The following is a 13,610-nucleotide window of genomic DNA, read 5'->3' as shown; positions in this document are numbered from 1 at the left end:
GGGAACCTTTTTGGTGTTGGGGGGGCCACTGACTCACAGAAAATCAGGTGGGGACCACACAAGTAAGAAGGAAAAAAAATTCTCCAAACCCCCCCAACCCTCCCTGATGTGGCCCCCAACTGAAACACCTCATTCTCCTGGGTAATCCAGCCCCATGGGAGGGGCAGGACTGAAGTTCAAGGCCTCAGGTCAGATTAATTCTTCTGGGCTTCTGTGGGCCCAAAAATGAGGGCTTCAGTGTGTGGGACAAGCTGTCAGTGAGTGGGCTAGGGCTGGGGGTGCATGATCTGAGCAGGAGGTGTGATGCAGGAAGGTGCGAGAGCTGGCCGGGAGAGAGGGTGCAGGATCAAGGGAGGGCAGAGGAAGAGGCTGGGGGTAGGTGTCTGGGCAGGGGAAAGAGAGCCCAGGAGCAGGCTTGGGGGCAAGGAATCTGGGAGCGAGGAAGGGGGCAGGAATGGGCTGAGTGTGCAGGGTCTCAGTAAGGGGGATATGTGAGGAGGTTGGGAGTGCAGTGCCAGGCAAAGGTGGCCTGAGCCACTCAGGTCAGAGCTGCCGGGTGCCTCCTCACCTGCCTTACAGAAGTGCCTACTGCAGTCCTGCACATGGCTAGGTGGAAGGGAGCCAATCTGGACTTGGGAGAGGGACTGAGCTTGGGTCTTCCCGGGGTGGCTCAGTGCTGGGCACAGGACGTGGCCACTTGGGGTGTGGCTGAGGAAGGGGTGGTGGACAGCTGGGGACATGGGGGCCTCGCCCTGCACCTGGCACTTCCTCTGAGCCTGCTGACCCAGCGGCCTGTGAACAACAGTGACATTGTCCTGAAGCAAGTCATAGCACCCAGGGTAGCGAGAGCCTGCCTCTGTTCCCAGCATGAGTGGGCCTCGGACCAGCCAAAGCAGCCCGTGGGCCAGGGACCAGGCCGCCTGAAAGGCCACGACCAGAGCTGAATGGGCAGGACCCTTGGGAGATGGAATCTGCCCAGGCTGGGCTGCCAGGCAGCTTTGCCTTCCCCAAACAGAGTCTGGGCAGGGAGCCCATGAATGCAGAATGACATGTTGAGGTCACTGTCATCCCACAGGAATTTTTGTTTAAATATATAGAGATCATTAAATTGTTGCTATGGTTCCTACCAAGAACTTGGATCTGAGCAGGATTGAGCTTAACTAGTTCAGTCTTATATATGTGTGTGTCTTAAGTCTTGCGCTAGAAATGGCAAGGACTTTGAAACCATATTTTTATTTCAAAACTCAAGTATGTGATACTATACAGTACAATACTAGCACACTTGTGCAAAGTCTTACAATGTTACAAATTTAAATAATATGATACACAAACATAGTGCCCCTTTTCATTTCTTTCTACTAAAAACATCAGTGCTGTGCATGAGAAACAATAAATGTGTCTTGCTGAAGCAGAAAAATAAATATTGCACCCCCAAAAAAACTCTTTCAGTGTTAATAGTATAAATAACTGACCTACTGTTTGTAGCCTGACATGCCTTCTGACCACAGAGAAAAGAAATTTTAATTTTAGATAAAGTAAATTAAAATCAGACTGACAAAATTTGATTTTAGAATTTTTTGAGCACAACCCTAATTTTCACAAAACACAGAGTTTAATTAGATGTATTTAAAAAGCAGTTAGCCTCTGTGATGCTATTTTAAGTAGGCAGCTTAATTACAGTAGGTATAAAAATAATTCTACAATTATTTTTTTCTTTATTTTGTTTTAGTATTTTAATACCCTTTAAAATATCTTGCCCTTTCCCATCATTTCCCCCAGCCACTGCCCACCAATAACTGAAGACCCTGGAGGCTAAATTCTGCATATCTGTTCCATGTGAGAAATTCTACTCAAACCAATGGAACTCATGGGTGAAATTCACCACGAAGCAGTGAATTCCCAAAAGGCTAATACACTAACTAAGCCCATATGGGGTATCCGAACCTTTTGCAAGCAGTAGCAAATTTCACTCTGTGCTCTAGATCCACCAAAGCACTTACACACATATCTAACTTTAAACATGTGAGTGATCTTATTGAGGTCATTGGGATTCCTCATGTGCTCAAAATTAGGCCCATGTGTAAGTATTTTGTTGGATCAGGGCCTATGTGAGTAATAGCTGAGGGTACGTCTACACTACAGCGCTATTTCGAACTAACGCATCTAGAACTAAAAACTAGTTCGAATTAGCGTTTTGCTAATTCGAACTAGCAAGTCCACATTGAGTGGACCCTGAACAGGGCTTAAGGATGGCCGGAAGCAGTGCCGGCAGGGCATCAGAGGAGGACTTAGAGCATGGAGATGCTGTCTCAGGCTAGCCGAGGGCTGCGCTTAAAGGGTCCCGACCCCCACCCCGGACAGACAGTTCTAAGGGGTGCCCCGCTTGCAAAGCAGTCCTGGCTTGGATTGCCCGGAGTACCCACACTGGGCACATCACACCACTCGGCCATCAGTCCGGCTGCACTTGCCGCAGGCTGCCATCTGGGGAGAGGGGGCAATCGGGGGGCTGCAGGAGAGCTTCCACCCCCAGAAGCCCGCAGAGCCAGCCCAGTCCTCCCCATCGGGGGCTCGTACCCCATTCCTCCCTCACCTCCTTCCACTTACCCTTCCCTAGCCCCCCTTCTTATTGATGTACAAAATAAAGATAACGTTTCTTCCAACATTGACTCTGTCTTTATTGAACAAAACTGGGGGAGACTGGGAAAAGGAGGTGGGAGAGGGGAAGAGAAAGGCTGGGAGAGGGGAGGGCAACTAACATGATCAGGGGTTGGGAACAGGTCCCAGATGAAGAGAGGCTACAGAGACTGGGACTGTTCAGCTTAGAAAAGAGGAGATGGAGCGGGGACAGGATAGAGGTCTCTAAAAGCAGGGGTTGGGTGGAGAGGATGCATTCAGAAAAGTTCTTCATGAGTTCCCATAAAGAAGGACTAGAGGACACCAAAGGAAAGGAATGGGTAGCAGGCTTGAAACTAGTAAGAGAAAGTTGTTCTTCAGAAAGCAAATAGTTAACCTGTGGTACTCCTTGCTGCAGGAGGCTGTGAAGGCTACAACTAGAACAGAGTTGAAAGGGAAGTGAGATCAAGTCATGGAGGTTGGGTCCATGGAGTAGTCTTAGCCAGGGGATAGGAGTGGTGTCCCTGCCCAAAGTTTGTGGAAGGCTGGAGAGGGATGGCACGAGACAAATGGCTTGGTCACTGTCTTCGGTCCATCCCCTCCAGGGTCCCTAGGCTTGGCCGCTGTCGGCAGACAGGCTACTGGGCTAGATGGACCTTTGGTCTGACCCAGGACGGCCATTGTAAGGTCAGGGCTCAGGGTCGGGGGTCTCAGTGGACCCCCTTGATTTTCATGCACACCTGCTCCTGGGTGGCCAGGCTGGCAGCTCTCCTGCCCTAGACGGCCACTTTCCTGTGCCTAGTGCGGAGATCGTGGACGAGGTCCACGATGTCCGCACTAGCCCAGGAAGGTGCCCGCCTCTTGCAGTCCAGGGCAAGCTCCCGGGAGCCGCCAGCCTGGTCCCGGGAAGAGGGGGTGGGCTGGGGGACATTGGGTGGGTGGCTCTGTGCCGTGCCAGGTGCAGGGTCTGCTGGCTGGGTGCTGGCAGGCTTGCACCTGGCACGGGCACCGTAGCCAGCCCGTGCCCCTTTAAGGGGTCCGGGGCCGGGAGGGGGGCATAGAGTTTCCCTGGTGTTGGCCAGAGTGGCCACCAGGGAAACCTGGGGAGGGCTATCCTCCCACTAGTTCGAATTAAGGGGCTACACACCCCTTAATTCGAACTAGCTAGTTCAAATTAGGCTTAATCCTCGTAAAATGAGATTTTCCTAGTTCGAACTAAGCGCTCCGCTAGTTCGATTCAAATTCGAACTAGCGGAGCGCTAGTGTAGCGCCTATGAATGTTAGTTCAAACTAACGTCTGTTAGTTCCAACTAACATTGTAGTGTAGACATACCCAGAGGTACTTGGCCCAGAGTGATTCCCAGGAATTACTAGTACCAATACTTTGTTTGTAAAGAGCACTTAATCACACCAATGCTCAAGTCCCCTAACATACTAATTTCATCATTTGAGTAAAGTCTGTCATTTGGAATGGAGGAATATGAATCTGTTTGGCTGCAGTGAGAAGGCCTGATAGAAAATTATTAAAAACACAATTATTTATTTTCTGATTCTTTGCTGCTTATAGTTAAAGAACAAATGGTACATTCCCTTTAGCCATATGGACCTTCCTTATTCATTTTGATGCTTTTACTCCTCCAGAGCTATTTTTCTTCTTTTTTCTAAAGATACCCAAATGATTAAATCAAGCACAATTTGTTTAGGAACAGTTGTGGCCATCTGATGTTTTCCTGTAGCAATCTCTTTCTGAAAAATGCGGTAAAAAATTGAGTTAGTTAACATAAAGAGACACATCTCTCCAGAGTTTTAGTGTTATTTTTGATGGGAAAAAATGGAGTTAAAACACTTTTGAGTCTGTTAAAAACCTTCATTCTCCCAGTTAGTTTAATTTGCTGAGAGTTTGGGGACTGTATTGAAAGAAAACAAGCTGCTACTGGCTGCAGATAAGCCAGAATTCTGTACTGCACATGGCTTCCTTATCTTTCCCAAGGGTAAACTGTCATTAGTCACTCTGAAAACTAGATTCATAGGCCTACAAAACACCGACACTTTGGGTACCCAACAATGTACCCCAGTGTCACGCCCACTTCGAACATTCAGCTGCTTCCAAGTGCATAGCAACTGAAAGACTCACTGGGAATCCCAACTCAAGTTCTGCAGGTACGTACGATATACTCTTTAAGTGCCAGACATTTTTAGTTAATCCTTCTGGGAGCTTCTAAAATTTAAAATCCTTTTTAAAAAGGATTAATCTGTAATGGCCTAATAACTTGTTGGAGATTTGAAAATCTACGAGAATAGTTAACACATTTGATTCTAAAATGAGCTGCTGACTGTGGTAATGATCTTTTTACATCAGGTCAGTAAATCAGTAAGCATTTTAAACACTCCCCGAGCTCAGTTCTCCTAGACCTATGATGGTGTGCAAAGGGAGGAGGGGGACATAGTGCAAGAAGCAGGACAGAGTCCATTCATAGTCCACCTGCTGGCCTTCACATCTGGCCTTAGTCTGCTATGGTCTGAGCCGTAGCAGTTATGTCTAATCTGCCCAGCAGCAATTATTTTGCTAGTGAGGATTGCTAGTGGGGACTGCATTGCAGTCTTGTTCAGAAGAGCAGCAAAATGAACCACACAGCGGCTGTGTCTAGACTGGCAAGTTTTTCCACAAAATCATTTGTTTTTGCGGAAAAACTTGCCAGCTGTCTACACTGGCCGCTTGAATTTCCGGAAAAGCACTGACAATCTCATGTAAGATTGTCAGTGCTTTTCCGGAAATACTATGCTGCTCCCATTCAGGCAAAAGTCTTTTTCCGAAAGACTTTTGCGCAAAAGGGCCAGTGTAAACAGCACAGTACTGTTTTCCACAAAAAAGCCCCGATCGCGAAAATGGCGAAAAGCATCCTGCCAATCTAGACGTGCTTTTCCAAAAATGCTTTTAACGGAAAAGTTTTCCGTTAAAAGCATTTTCAGAAAATCATGCCAGTGTAGATGTAGCCAGCATGTTCCTTGGAGAAAGAGTTTTAGCCAGGATGGGTAGTAATGGTGTTCCTAACCTCTGTTTCTTTGGAGGTGGGTGACAGGGAAGGGATCACATGAGGATTACCTGTTGTGATCCCTCCATCTGGGGCATCTGATATTGGCCACTGTCGGCAGACAGGATAGTGGGCTGGATGAACTGTTGGTTTGACTCAGTCTGGTCACTCTTATGTTCTAAGAGGGTCTGAGATATACTGAACACTTTGTCTGTTGTGCACCCAGACCCGGATTTAGCCCTTCACAAAAGCCCTATTAAAACAATGGACCAGTTTCCCTCTTGCAATACATTCTGAAAAACAATACAAAACACACATTTAGTCAGCATTCCATTTTGCATTGTTGCATGATTATTGGGCCAACCTCTCCTCTGGTGTAACTCATGTTATGGCAACACACCAAGGATAAATTTAGCCTAGTATAATATTTTTGTCTTCAACAGGAGGTCTTCCTTCCCCTGCCTCCCCTCCCCCTGTTCTAGACATGGACACTATATGTTAAAAAATCGTATATATCTCTTCTGTGAAAATTATGACATCAAACAATAAAAGCCAGAAATGCAAAGTTAAATCAAGTGCTCTATAGCTGGTAGCGTTTATGGCCTTCCTCAAAAGTGTATGAATTAAGGTCTCAATCTTCCCTTTGAATATCCTGGCTATTGCTGGTGACTGTCACAATCTTTGCATGATTTAAATGTGACTTTATCCATAGGATGTCATATCAGTCAGATACACTTATCATGATAAAAGGAGCATTTATCTGATGATCAGTTTCACTAGGTAAAGCACAATCCATTCCCAAGCCTGATGGTGTAGAACAACTAGTGTGGCTTACTGATCACATTTGGCAACCAGAAAATGTCAAAATGCAACCTTGCTTTAACAACTATGTTTTAAAGTATGTGCTCATTGGTGTACCATAAGTAGTGTATCATTTGTTTATTATTCTGTTCCTTGCTCATGCTGAAGTCCTGAGTTCCACCAGGAGTATTGCTGGACAGCAGAACAGGTGGCTTTCCCCTTCGGTCCTTCTGATAATTCAACACAGGAGTTGTATGAATGGTAGATCCCCAACAGCGCCGCAAAAACGATTACCACAGCTGCTACAATCCAGACCGCGTTCCAGTGTTTACCCAGTTTTGGGTACAGTATATGTAAATAATGAATAACAACTTCAAGTTTGCTGTAAAATGAAAAAGAGATATAAGTGTTCTTCTATAATTATCATACACAAGTCAATTACCTTAATACTTGACTACTAATAACTTTGCAATTAGATACTATATCATTTTTGTTCAAGGACTAATACACTCTCTGCTTGATAAGAACCATATTATAATGTCCTTTTTACAAATATATACTGAAACATAGATTGACATTAAGTGAGTTACTTTTCCAGAGTCCTGCACAGGGACAGACTTGGATTCTCCTGCTTCTCTCTCTTTCAAAAGTGTAGTCCCATTACTAGAATCTGACAATAATTCAGGTGCTGTTTATATCATAATTTGCTTAATTAAATTAAATAATTTTAGAAAAGTGCCTTTCCAACTTAAGTCTCGGTTACCTGCCAATAGGAAGGCTGACCTTTGAATCAGGTATCAGCCACGTATTTTCAGAGATTTAGAAGAAGGGTGAATTACAGGACAAAATATGGTGAACCCTAGAATGAAGAGGTTTCAGATCTTTGGGTTCCTCTTAGATGTGCCTCAGCTTATGGCCAGATGTCCTACCTGCTTTAATCTCTGTTCTGTGCTTCTGTAATGTGCAAATGTCTGTTTTTAAAAATATAAGAATGTGCAATACAATCAAATAGAATGGGTACATCCTCCCAAGAACTCAGCTTACCCCCAAGAGGAGAGGGCAATAAGTCACACCAAGCTTTTTAAATTATGCATCAAAGGCTTCAGGTTAGGTGTCCATTCCTGGACTCTAAAGTCCCATTAAAGAATATTAATAATGATGTGATTTGATACTGAATGTCTTGGGTCAGTTCAACAAACCAAAATAGAACTTTTTGATTTGGAAAAATAACAATGCTCAAAAATGTCAAAAGTGTTTAGTTATTTCCCAATTGAAATTTTTGGAATATTTTGTTTTTTCAACATTGTGTCCCAATTAGGGATAAAAGCAGATGTTGATATATTAAATTTTCTCATGGCACTAAAATTCTGATTTTGGCTTAGCTGTATTAAACACACCGTAGAGCAGTGATCTCCAACCTTTTTACACCCAAGATCACTTTTTAAATGACAGACCAAGCCAAGATCTACCACCCCACTCCTTCCTTGAAGCTCCTTCCCTGAAGCTCAGCGAGGGTGCACCACACTCCACATGGGCTGGACCAGAGAAGCAGCTGCCCGGCCAGCTGGCCATGGTGCGCAGCCAGGGTGCACCAACTCCATGTAGGCAGGCGCAGAGGAGAAGCCGCCAATCAGCTGGAGCACAGGGCAGCCTCTTTCAGCTGAAAGCCACAGTCAGCTGGCTGGGGTGTTTCAGCCCTCCCGACATCCCAGCTCCCACCATTCCTCGCAGCTACTCACCTGTGTTGTTGCTCGGTGAGTAGCTGCTCCTCAAATGAGGAAATCTAATGTAAATGTACTGCGCAGGAGCGCAGTTCAGAGAGGGCTCAAGAGCTCAAGAGCTACTCTTAGAGCCCCTGAGATCTACTGGTAGATCGCGATCTACTGGTTGGTGACCACGGCCATAGAGGTTTATTTAACAGGGCTTTTCAGCCATTTTGTAGACTTGGAAGCCAAAAGGAGCTAGATTTATTTTTATTTAATTGATCTTTAAATATGTAAATAATGCAGAAGTACACATTAAAATAGATTTCTTAACTGCACATTATCTCATAGACTCATAGACATTAAGGTCAGAAGGGACCATTATGATCATCTAGTCTGACCCCCTGCACAGTGCAGGCCACAAAATCTCATCCACCTCTCCTAGAATAATCATCTGACCTATATCTCAGATATTGAAGCCTTCAAATACTACTGCTCACATCTCAATCAGTATTATCTTTTGCAGGTGTTTATATGATGCACATCTGTGAAATGTTGCTTTTATTTAAGCAAGAAACCCTTTGCTCTGTATGTAGAGCTTTCTTGGGTGGTTCTCTTAGGCTGTGTCTAGACTGGCAAGTTTTTGCGGAGAAACTTGCCAGATGTCTACACTGGCCGCTTGAATTTCCGGAAAAGCACTGACGATCTCATGTAAGATCGTCAGTGATTTTCCGGAAATACTATACTGCTCCCGTTTGGGCAAAAGTCTTTTTCCGAAAGACTTTTGCGCAAAAGGGCCAGTGTAGACAGCATAGTACTGTTTTCCACAAAAAAGCCCCAATCGCGAAAAAGGCAATCGGGGATTTTTTGCAGAAAACCGCGTCTAGATTGGCCGCGGATGCTTTTCCGCAAAAAGTGCTTTTGCGGAAAAGCATCCTGCCAATCTAGACGTGGTTTTCCGAAAATGCTTTTAATGGAAAACTTTTCCGTTAAAAGCATTTTCAGAAATTCATGCCAGTGTAGACGTAGCCTTAATGTATACATTGAGAAATACATTTTTTGTGATAGAGTCCTGCCTGCCTATGTTGGCAGGAGTATGCTTTTGTGAAGGTATTTGCATATCCCTGAAAATACTAAGGGACACATTTCTAAAGACTGTTGCCTGTAACTCTCAAGGCTGAACTATGCTTGGTTATTCAAATTCCCATGGGAGACTATAGGAACACCTAAGCAGTCAAGTAGGGGTGCAAACGAGGCAAGTCCATGCTCCCTGCCCTGCACTGTTCTGAATATAGCAGTAGGGAAATATTATCGATCACCTGACCAGGACAGTGATGGTGATGTTGAAATGCTGAGGGAGATTAGAAAGGCTATCAAAATAAAAAACTCAATTATAATGGGGGATTTCAATTATCCCCATATTGACCGGATACTTGTCACCTCAGGACAAGATGCAGAGATAAAATTTCTCGATGCCTTAAATGACTGCTTCTTGGAGCAGCTGGTACAGGAACCCACAAGGGGAGAGGCAATTCTCGATTTAGTACTGAGTGGAGCGCAGGATCTGGTCCAGAAGGTAACTATTACAGGACCGCTTGGGAATAGTGACCATAATATAATAACATTTAACATTCCTGTGGTGGGAAGAACACCTCAGCAGTCCAACATTCTGGCATTTAATTTCAAAAAGGGGAATTATGCAAAAATGAGGAGGTTAGTTAAACAGAAATTAAAAGGCACAGGGACTAGGGTAAAATCCCTGCAAGCTGCATGGAAACTTCTTAAAGCCACCATAATAGAGGCCCAACTTAAATGTATATCACAAATTAAAAAACATAGTAAGAGACCTAAAAAAAGAGCCACCATAGCTTAACCACCATGTAAAAGAAGCAGTGAGAGATAAAAAGGTATCTTTCAAAAAGCAGAAGTCTAATCCTAGTGAGGTAAATAGAAAGGAACATAAACACTGCCAAATTAAGTGTAAAAATGTAATAAGAAAAGCCAAAAAAGACTGCTAGCCAAAAACTCAAAAGGCAATAGCAAAATGTTTTTTAAGTATATTAGAAGCAGGAAACCTGCTAAAAAACCAGTGGGGCCCCTGGACGATCGCGATACAAAAGGAGCAATCAAGGATGATAAAGCCATTGTGGAGAGACTAAATGATTTCTTTGCTTCAGTCTTCATGGCTGAGGATGTAAGGAGATTCCCAAACCTGACCCATACTTTGTAACAAGTCTGAGGACTTGTCACAGATTGAAGTATCATTAGAGGAGGTTTTGGAAGTAGTTGATAAACTTAACAGTAACAAGTCACCGGGACCAGATGGCATTCACCCAAGAGTTCTGAAAGAACTCAAATGTGAAATTGCAAAACTATTAACTATGGTTTGTAACCTATCCTTTAAATCAGCTTCTGTACCCAAGGACTGGAAGACAGATAACATAACGCCAATATTTAAAAAGGGCTCTACAGGCGACCCTGGCAAACATCAGTACCAGGTAAATTAGTTGAAACAATAGTAAAGAATAAAATTGTCAGACACATAGAGAACATAATTTGTTGGGCAAAAGTCAACATGGTTTCTGTAAAGGGAAATCATGTCTTACTAAGCTATTAGAGTATGTCTACACTAGCTCGTTAGTTCAAGCTAGGTAGGCAAATGAGGGCCACCGGAGTTGCAAATGAAGCCCGGGATTTAAATATCCCGGGCTTCATTTGCATGTTCCCGGGCACCGCCATTTTTAAATCCCCCTTAGTCCAAACTCCGTGCCCGTTCCGCGAGGAGTAATGGTAGTTCGAATTAGGATCTCTAATTCAAACTACCTACTCCGTGCCGCATGTAGCCGCGGGCACAGAGTTCGGACTACAGGGGATTTAAAAATGGCGGCGCTCGGGAACATTCAAATGAAGCCCGGGATATTTAAATCACGGGCTTCATATGCAACTCTGGTTGCCCTCATTTTCCTACCAGCTTGAACTAACGAGCTAGTGTAGACATACCCTTAGAGTTCTTTGAAGGAGTTAACAAACATGTGGACAAGGGAAATCCAGTAGCTATAGTCCCTTTACAAAGGCTCTTGTGTAAATTAGGCTGTCATGGGACAAGAGGGAAGATCCTTTCATGGATTGAGAACTGGTTAAAAGATATGAAACAAAGGGTAGGAATAAATGGTAAATTTTCAGAATGGAGAGGTGTAACTAATGGTGTTCCCCAAGGGTCAGTCCTAGGAGCAATCCTATTCAACTTAGTCATAAACGATATAGAGAAAGGGGTAAGCAGTGAGGTGGCAAAGTTTGCGGATGATACTAAACTGTTCAAGATAGTCAAAACCAAAGCAGACTGTGAAGAACTTCAAAAAGATCTCACCAAACTGAGTGATTGGGCAACAAAATAGCAAATGAAATTTAATGTGGATAAGTGTAAAGTAATGCACATTGGAAAAAATAACCCCAACTATACATACAATATGATGGGGGCTAATTTAGCTACAACTAATCAGGAAAGAGATCTTGGAGTTATCATGGCTAGTTCTCTGAAAACGTCCACACATTGTGCAGCAGCAGTCAAAAAAAGCAAATAGGATGCTAGGAATTATTAAAAAAGGGATAGAAAATAAGACAAAAAATATCTTACTGCCCCTATATAAAACTATAGTTCGCCCACATCTTGAATACTGCATACAGATGTTGTCTCCTCACCTCAAAAAAGATATTTTGGCATTAGAAAAGGTTCAGAAAAGAGCAACTAAAATGATTAGGGGTTTGGAATGGGTCCCATATGAGGAGAGGGTAAAGAGACTGGGACTTTTCAGTTTAGAAAAGAGGAGACTGAGGAGGGATATGATAGAGATAGATAAAATCATGAATGGTGTGGAGAGGGTGAATAAAAAAAAGTTATTTACTTATTCCCATAGTATAAGAACTAGAGCATACCAAATGAAATTAATGGGTAGTAGGTTTAAAACTAATAAAAGAAAGTTCTTCACACAGCGCACAGTCAACCTGTGGAACTCCTTGCCAGAGGAGGCTGTGAAGGCTAGGACTATAACAGAGTTTAAAAAAGAGCTAGATAAATTCATGGAGGTTAGGTCCATAAAAGGCTATTAGCCAGGGGGTAAGGAATGGTGCCCCTGGCCTCTGTTTGTCAAAGGCTGGAGAAGGATGGCAGGAGACAAATTGCTTGATCATTGTATTCGGTCCACTCCCTTTGGGGCAGCTGGCACTGGCCACTGTCAGCAGACAGGATACTGGGCTGGATGGACCTTTGGTCTGACCCAGTATGGTCATTCTTATGTTCTTATGACAGTTAAGTGTGAGCTGCACTTGGATGGGGTGCGTGTGAAAGAAGGGTTTGCACTGATACATCCCCCAGAGGCAGAATGTAGGGCTTTCTCTGCACACTTGCACCCATTTCCGTCTGCAAATTCTCATCTACTGGAGCAACTGGTACCTGCACCAACTGAACGCCTGATCTTGAGAGGAGAGGAGCATCTAAATCTTCCCAAGGCCATGGATTATCTTTCAGGACCTGCCTTTTGAGACTATTATTTAGCTGCAACCTTCAAAAAGTATTCATGGAGGGAAGCCAACAAATACTGTGAGATGTGGCTGTGAAGTATTCAGCTGTGTCTTTCAAATTAAACTGGCCTCTTGGTAGATGCACCACACTGGATTCTTACCTGTTTTTCATGTTATTTATCTCTTCATTTTCACTTTCTTCATGCCCATCAGAGGTTTCATTTATTTTCTCATCTTCCTCTTTCAGCTCATGAAGTTCTTTGGTTATCTTTAAGCCTTCCTGATAACTTTAAACACACAACATATTTGTAATCTAGACATGCCAGGTAAATGCCTCTGTCTTGTTCAGTGAAGAACTGACCATTCAGTCAACATATTGAATAAAATACAAATACTTGTGTTGTGGTGCCTGAGCAATAGGAAAATATTGGCCGAGGCCACTATCTACACTGCAGGGCAAAAGTCAAAATAAGATACGTAACTTCAGCTATGCCAATTGTGTAGCTGAAGTCAAAATAGCTTAACTTGGCTTCTGGTGCTGCCTACACAGCAGCAACTTGAAGGAAGAACACTCTTTCTTTGACTTCCCTTACTCCTCATGAAATGCAGGTTACAGGAGTCCGAGTAAGAAGTCCTCCAACTTGACATTATTTTAAAATAGCAGCTTGCTGTGTAACAAACTATGTTGTTTCGAAATAATGTCAATTATTCCGAAATAACACTGTTGTATGGATACTACCTGTTCCCACTGTCCTTTTCTCCAACATAGATTAACTTTAGTTAGAAAAAGCTTCCAGATCCCTGAGTCCATCCCCTTGCAAATATGGGTTTCAACTCACTTAGGCTACGTCTAGACTGCAGGCTTCTTTTGGAAGAAGCTTTTCCAGAAGATATCTTCCAGAAAAACTTCTTTTGAAAAAGAGCATCCACAGAGCAAAAATGC

The 13,610-nt window shown here is 43.7% G+C and overlaps 1 protein-coding gene across 13 annotated transcripts in view; it reads right to left on the bottom strand.

Annotated features, from left to right (window-relative positions):
- Positions 1 to 1,214: 1,214 nt before the first annotated feature.
- The window catches only part of IRAG1 (inositol 1,4,5-triphosphate receptor associated 1), a 200,154-nt gene continuing 187,758 nt past the window's right edge, over positions 1,215 to 13,610 (bottom strand). For 12 of the 13 annotated variants that reach the window (XM_075927919.2, XM_089778618.1, XM_089778617.1 and 9 more), the window contains 2 exons: positions 12,829 to 12,954; positions 1,215 to 6,828 (listed from right to left, as the gene is read on the bottom strand). In XM_075927919.2, coding sequence (XP_075784034.2) covers positions 6,588 to 6,828; positions 12,829 to 12,954 — 367 coding nt within the window. In that variant the 3' untranslated portion in view covers positions 1,215 to 6,587. The remainder of the gene's footprint in view (positions 6,829 to 12,828; positions 12,955 to 13,610) is intronic. The other variant, XM_089778621.1, reaches the window with a different exon arrangement.

Source organism: Pelodiscus sinensis, chromosome 5 (assembly GCF_052426305.1).
Source record: "Pelodiscus sinensis isolate ZL-2025 chromosome 5, ASM5242630v1, whole genome shotgun sequence".
In the NCBI taxonomy this organism is placed as follows: Eukaryota; Metazoa; Chordata; order Testudines; family Trionychidae; genus Pelodiscus; species Pelodiscus sinensis.
Note: the sequence above shows the minus strand (reverse complement) of the source record. Positions and strands in the feature narration are given on the sequence as shown.